We start from the raw sequence: 7,901 nt of genomic DNA on the forward strand, positions 1-7,901 counted from the left end.
AGATAATGATTCAAATGTAAAGCAATTTCCTTTTTCAGAACAATAATACTAGGTTCATACTAGGTAATTTTAATTTTTATGGTTCATTTAAAAATTAAAGTGCTCAATGTATGTTTCATTTCTGACAAATATATACTAGGTCTAAAACTTCACAAAATTATTTTGATTTATGAATAATATTTTTAATTCAAAAAGTTATTTCTCTGATTTACAAAGCTGACCAATGATGTTCAGAATTCCAAAACTTACATTTGAAAACAATGCAGCTGAGACGTTAGAAAAACAGCGGAGAAGAGTTGTCATTGTTAAATCCTTTCATGGCATATTTTTTTTCAGATTGTTTTTTTTTTTCTTTTGGTTATAAAGAGTGAAATTATTAGATTAACTGAACAATATCTTTTAACCTATTTAACACGTTTGGAGCTTACAGATAAACCACGTTTAATCTTAGTTTTTAAAAGCTGATTGTTTGTTTGTTTGTTGTTTATTAACGCCCCTTTCAAGAATTTTTCAGTCTTATAGAGACATCGATATACATGTACACAGTTGAAGGGCTCTAAATTTAGACCTATAATCGGTACTCAAGGCAATTGAGCAATAAGGTACTTTACCGTTCCATCACCTACTGTGAAACGCAATCTAATTAGAATTAGATCTTCCGAATCTGCTACCGAATCTCAAACATCTAACAACATACAATACAGAGTCACGTCAGTGCGACCTTTCAATTATGAATAAACAAAATTTTGGCCAATCAGATTCAAGCTTCTGTATACAATTCTAAAAATAGTTCCTAGCTACAAAGCTACATCTTAGCATTATTGGTGCTCTGTAGTCTGTCTAACGTTGGTTTAAGTTAATTGTGGTATAAATTGAATCCGCCATTCCTACCTAAATAATGCAAACGAAAATGCACAAACTATACAAGATATCCCGAAATTCACATTCATACATAGCACGGCCTTTGCCATGCATAGTGTTGTTTACTACGAAATTCTTCGGGCGTTTAGGTTTTGCTGTGAAAAAGGAAACGCATCCGAGCCGAGCTAAGATTTCTGCGGCGGCGATTTCATTGGCTAATCAAAAGGTCGCTCTGATGTGTCCCCAAACGGGATGTAGTTAGATGTTTTAGACATGATAGAGGATTCGGAATATCTAATTTTAATTAGATTCTGTGAAATGGGACGCCCTGAATGCACAAGTTTATTGCTGAATGTTTTGCAGAACAAAGGATACTTTAGTGTCTATATTTTATTTAAATTTTTTTAGTATGTGGAAAATTAGTCCTACTTTTGCATTTACATGTAATCTAAAGATTTTAGTGTTCATTTTGTAATTTTCTCTTTTATAAATGATCAAAACCTAAAGAACAAATTATCTTTACTAATGAGACGTTAAGTTTAAATGTAGAAAGCAATTAAATTCATCGTGAATTTATTTGAATTGGAGAGATAAAGACTTGAAGCGTTCTTTTTATAATTTTTTTTCTACATTCAAGCATCACAAGAATTTATATGCGTTGCAAAACAAATTTATACAGTTGACATAGTTTATCTAATAATTTCGACTTGGCTTTTCGATGTGGACAGACAATTTACGAGTAAGCAGTATTTTATGTCATGAATATACAGAGTGCTAAATACAAATTTACTTTTTTTATAATTCTGAATGCAATGTCATGTACAATTTTTGTTTACCTTGAATGATCGTTATCGAAAGTTCCTATTAATGCAGCAATAGTCTGAATAATCTGAAATCTTGAACTATATATACTGTATTACGTATAAATCAGCTGTTGAACTTTGATATCTAAAAGATTGAAATTTCGAATACTGTGGTATGTCATGTAAGTTTCAGATCTTTTTTACCTGCAACTTACCCTCCATCTCTAATTAAGTTTTCCTCTGGTCTTGTCAAGTTTAAGATAACTATATATAAACATATATACAACAATGTTGTAAGAAAACAAACAGCCTTTGTCATGACGATCATGAATTTATAGCACATCTCTGACATTCTACGTAAAACTTTGACACAATGTTTAATGTATCAAGTTGTCCTTTTTTTCAGAATGAAGGGAAGTAAAAATCTACGGAAGATCTTAATATGTGTAGTTGTTCTGTATGTCCTGATCGTATGTTTGAAGAAATGGAAATCAGAATCAAGTGTTCAGTTTGAGAAAGAAAAAGCCATAGAAAAAGCATATCCTAGTCCGAAAACTATTGAAATTCCTAAAAAGTCTACGAAAAGTAATTTAGCTAAGGACATGATAAAGCGCACAACTCAAACAGAGGGGTCAAAATTACATCAAAGTGCAACTTTGGAAGCATGTAAACATTTCCGAAATAAGAGTTTTTCACCATCGATGGAAGAAAATATGAATGTTGTAAAAAATTACAAATTTACAGTGCCCAATGAATATCTTCAGCGTCTTCAGCTTGATCAACATGGAATAGATACTTTGATTAATCAAAAACAAAATTGTTCAATACCTGTGATTGTATCAGGGGTATCAGAAAACCACTTTACCGAAATCATTGGACTTTTGAATTCTATCAATATCCATGTTCGAAAAAAGTATCCAGATTTGAAATTAATAGTGTTTAACTTGGGTCTATCAAACGCCCACATAAATGATCTACGGAAAATGTGTAGCTGTGATGTTAGGCAGTTTCCTTTTGAAAAATTCCCGCCACATGTAAAACGTTTGCAAGGATATACTTGGAAACCAATTATTCTTCAGATCATTTTGCAAGAATATGATTTTGTCATGTGGGTTGATTCCTCTATTCGCTTAAATGAAAAGTTGAATGAATTATTTGATCGAGCAAAACGCACTGGGATTCAAATTCTGGAGGGAGATGGGTCAATAGCTGTACGAACACACCGAAAATTATTTGACTTCTTAAAAGAAGAACCTTGTATGTTTAACTATCCAGAAGTTCAGCCAGGGTGGATTCTCATGAAACGAACTGAATTTACGCTTAAAGTGTTACTACGTCCCATTTTATCTTGTGCACTACAATTTGGCTGCATGGATTTTCCAAATGCTGCACAATTTCTGTACTGTAAAGATCCAACAAAACTCTCAGCATGTCATAGGTATGACCAATCTGTTCATGGAATCATCTTGACCAGACTATTTAATAAAAATCGAAAATCTATCTCGTTTAAGGAGAAAGAATTTGGAATTGTGTGTAGAGGATGTCTTGAAAAGTTCAAGCAAATCAAGACATAAATTATCCCTGCATTTGAGTTTACGATATTCTAAAAGTAACAAAACATTTAGTCTACGTCAAAGTAGGTTGCTACATGCAAAAAGAAAATGCATATTAAACTGTTAATTTTATCTAAGATATCATACATGTATGTATTGCACATATATAAATAAATGTTAGGCAGTAGATATATTCTAGAACTAAGCAGTATATAATCCCCTATTTAGAAGGATTTTAATTTTAAGAATAATAGATGTATCTCTTCCCTATTTCTCATTAATATTCCTTGTCATTGCTTTGTAACTTTCATGTGTGTTTAAAACAATAAAAACAATTAAATTCAGTGCAATTATTTACAAAAATATTATGCCTGAAATATATTCATTAAAAAATCAAACTTTTTCGAGATTTCAAATAATATTGTAAACTCCAATTGTCTAGTGACGTGGTTATCTGAGGTATAACTGAATGAAAATCATGATAATGAATGAGAAACACCGCTGGAGTTTATAATTGACAAAACGTATTTATTAATAAAATTCTATTAGCGTTGTTTTTGTATAAAAAATAACGATTTTTTTTGTACTGTATTGATTTCTTACTTCTCGTCTGATTTCTTTCAAACAATTAATAGACACTCCAAAGATACATCCGACTGATTAAAAGTTAGGGCGTATCACTTTCCGATTCAGTTGTTTGGTATAATCTTAAACTTAAAGTAATGGTTTGAAATGTATTTTTCATATTAACGATAGTCATATATCCTATTTCCGTCGTCCATATTTTCAGTCAAAAAGTTTTCTCATATCTAATTTATTTATTTATTTATTTTTTTTTTTTGAAAGAAATATATGTAATCAAAAATTAATATGCAAACAACATCAGTCTACCATGCAGGACAACAATTGGATGTAATGGTCCTTCTACTTGACAATTACTGCTAGTTATGCAAGTTAGAGTTATCTCACTTATCAAAAAGCTGATGAACCTTAATGTAGCTACAATGTGGTTTACTATATCTTTTATCTAAGATATAATCTAAACAAAGTGAATTGTGGGAATGGGACACGACTAAAATTCGTAAAGCTTCGCTTCTCTGTCTTCTTTTATTTTTTACTGAAAGAATATTTTTAAGTAAAAATAAATTTGTATTGCTCAAAAGATCATACGAGTTCTAGAAGCACATATAATGTCAAAACGTAAGTAAGGATACAAAAGCAAAAAGCAAGTAGAACTTTGATTTTTGCTGGCAATTCAATAGTAAGACACATATCTGAGATTATTTAATATATATTCTTTTTTTTTTTTCGGGCACAGGATGATACAGATCACACCATATTTGTTTCCTGTTTCTTAGTACCTTACCAGTAAAACAGCTAAATTTTAAATACTTGCGGTGAAAGCTATTTAGGCATAGTGCATGCAAAGTACAACACTATTATATAATTTTATTAAACATGATTTTGTTTTCTTTGGATGGAGGTGTGGGTCTTACATAGAAAACAAAAGAAAAAACTGAAATCTTCTTGTTAATTGTTTTTTTTTTTTTTTTTTTTTTTTAATAAAAATACAAATTCACCGGAACTGATTAAAATCACAGATTGTTTTTCATGGAAAACAGACGTATTCTATCATAACAGTGACGATACTGTCTAGAGAAATGGTGAAAAAATGTTACTATATTTAGATATTAACGGTAGGTGAGTAAAACATTTCAATCTATTACATACTGTGGATTTTTGAATATAAGCGAGGAATTTATTGTGGCATAATTTCATGAGAATCACCAATTGCGAATGAAAATGTTCGCAATAATATTTTTATACTGCTGAAATACATGTAAATATCTTCAACAGCATGCCATTGGCGAATTCATAATGTAGTTTGAAGTTTATGAGTGATTTTGCGATATTAAGTACTCGCGTAAAATAAGGAAAGTACTATAGCCTTAAAATTTGTACGTTCTGTTTGACATTATGCTTGTTTCTAAGGACTTTAACTTGATTAGCTGTTTTAAAAGCCAGTTTGGTCTCTTTTCGGTCGATGTATGATTAAACAATAATTAAACCAAAACAAATATCACCGCTATAGATCTATTATCTTGAAATTCTTCCCTAACAAAAATACAGAAATTCCCTGTTAAACACACATGACTTTTTTTTAAGTTCGCTTCAACATGACGAAACACGTCTTTTTTTCAAAATTTCATATCTGGTAAACTCAGACTGTTAAATCACTTTAATCGTAAGTAGTTATGTCATTTAAAAAGTGTGACAAATCTTTTGGAATCGAAAACGAATGTTCACTGAACTTTATTTGATAGCATGCCAAGCAGGATTTTGATCACTTACACTAACGTATGCATTTTTTCTTGAGAAAGTGTGTGTGTGTGAACGTAGAATGTAGCAGATCAATAAATATGTGGCACTTCATAAATCGTATTATACTCAACCTTCATTCTTTTCTCTTCATATTTTTATTAACAAGAGCATTGAAGAATAAAAGTCTCAGAATTGTTTAACTCTTGAGAATTAATTGATGGACTGTGATAATGCATACATGTCAAATGAACCATTACTCGTGGAATAAAGCCTTGTGTGCTTTCTTTAGCGGTTGATATTCATGAAACATCTGAGATATAATCTTTTGTGGATGATTGCCTAGTTAATACATGATATTTTATGGTAGTTGCCTTTATAGGGCATTACATATATTCAAAACATTAATAAGCCTTTCTCTACTTAAATCTGGCATGAAGACTTTTCCCTGAACTGTCAGAGAGAGTGAGAGATATCAATTATTCTTCCTTTTGAAAGATAAAATCGTTTTGTAACCAAAGCTTAAGAAGCCATTTAATTACTTTAAATGATAATATTCCTAATAGATTTCATATTTGTACTACACTTTTTCTATGCCTCATTAGGTTTATTATTTATAAATCAATAAAACCTTTAAAAAACCAAATAAACATGCACAGCAATAAAAATAGAAAAAAAATTGTACGAAATTGTTTGGAGATTACCATCATTTCAAATAATATTTGATCAATACATTGTCTTTACAGTTCTAAAATGGAGGGAAATAGTCAAACCAGGTTTAATCATTCAATATTCATGAATTTTGCAAGAAATATTACATCTATTAGATAGAACCCAAATTCTTGCTGTGTCATATTTAAACTTGACAGATATGGTTAATATGTTTTAACACTCATATATCTCTCTGAAAAGAATCAACAGACTGCGATTTTCTAGCGCACTGACTTGTGAAAGATTAAATTTAAATTCAACGCAAGAACTCAATAAATGTAATTGGAAGGGAACATGATGAAATAATTTAAAGCTTCGTCGTCCACCTACATAAAGTCTTGTCTACATCAATGCTTTGCAATAAAATTTGTACTGATTTAAAGCTGATTTCCTGCAAACAGACGTAATCTCAAATCAAAAGCTTAAAAATGAAAAACAAGTAAAAATAAAAATTTTCCTAAAATTCCTTAGGATATCATTGATCTGACCTTCTTATTAAATGACGTTTCCTTTGGGCAAAGTATGAACTAATAATTTTATCACCATTGCTTTTTAGTAATTTATCTGAAAAATAACTGCTTGTTATCATATGTTAGCATATTTTACATACCTGATTTCCAGTTTTCGTGTCAAGTGCACAATTATCTCAAGATGCCATTTTGACTGAGGGAGTACGAAATTTGCAGTTTCTCTGTGTGGTATCAAGGGTATTGATGAATGAATGGATTTAAATTCCTGTTTTTTTTTTGTTTTTTTTTTTTAAATAAAAGGTAATAATCCTTAAAATCTGTAAGAAAACTTCAATTGAAAACTTTAGAAATACTTTTTAGGCTCAATAAGTCAGTCTTCATTCTTTTATCTAAAACATTTCTTTGGGAAGGAGGATCTTCCATAAAAATGAAACAAACATGTTATGGGCAAAAACGCTTTTTGTTGCTATTATTTTTTAAAAGTACAATTTCACCACGATTGAAAAGACAGGTTGTTTTAATAAAGAAAAAAAAAATAAAAGGAATGGCCCATTCTATCATAAATAAAAAAAATAATGACACTGCTACTATAAAAAGAATTATTTTTTAGTCTATAGAAAATTTTAAGTTCTCGATGTATCTTCACTGGAGATTTTCCATCATAATTTTGACATTTTATTTGTTCACAAAGATTTATTAGCTTTTAGATAGAAAATATAGTACCATTTGAAATCACCAGTTAAGAAGTTAAAAATAGAAGAAAAAAAAAGAAATCAACGGAATATATACTTGAACAAATATATACCTTTTTAAACTGAATTCATTTTAAAGAGCTTGTATATTACCACATGCCTTATTATTACTTGAAATGACATAGTATACTCCATTCCATTCTGTATTGAATCTAGATTGGTCACCATATTTGACAGTCATGTCGAACTAGACTCCTCCCTTTGAAAGTCTGTTACTTCATCAATTACGCCACGGTGACTTAGAAATACAGAGTAGGAATATTATCAATAATGTGTAGAAATATAATTGGGACACCAAGATCATCTGTTATCGAGGAGCTATTGTTGTTTCAATTGGTTAAAAAGTACTGTGATAACATTAAGGAAATGTAAAAATTCTTTGAGTAAACACGACATTAATAGACACCACTACAATTGCAAGATTGTATCATA

At 30.2% G+C, this 7,901-nt stretch overlaps 1 protein-coding gene across 1 annotated transcript; it reads left to right on the plus strand.

Annotated features, from left to right (window-relative positions):
* The first annotated feature begins 2,071 nt into the window (after positions 1–2,071).
* Positions 2,072–3,463, plus strand: LOC133187962 (uncharacterized). The gene has a single exon (XM_061323354.1). It carries the CDS (start codon positions 2,072–2,074, stop codon positions 3,236–3,238), a length of 1,167 nt encoding a protein of 388 aa, XP_061179338.1. The 3' UTR covers positions 3,239–3,463.
* The last annotated feature ends 4,438 nt before the right edge of the window (positions 3,464–7,901 follow it).

The sequence above is a fragment of the Saccostrea echinata genome, unplaced genomic scaffold (assembly GCF_033153115.1).
Source record: "Saccostrea echinata isolate AGI-Se365-2 ecotype Australia unplaced genomic scaffold, CSIRO_AGI_Sech_v1 ptg000015l, whole genome shotgun sequence".
In the NCBI taxonomy this organism is placed as follows: domain Eukaryota; kingdom Metazoa; phylum Mollusca; class Bivalvia; order Ostreida; family Ostreidae; genus Saccostrea; species Saccostrea echinata.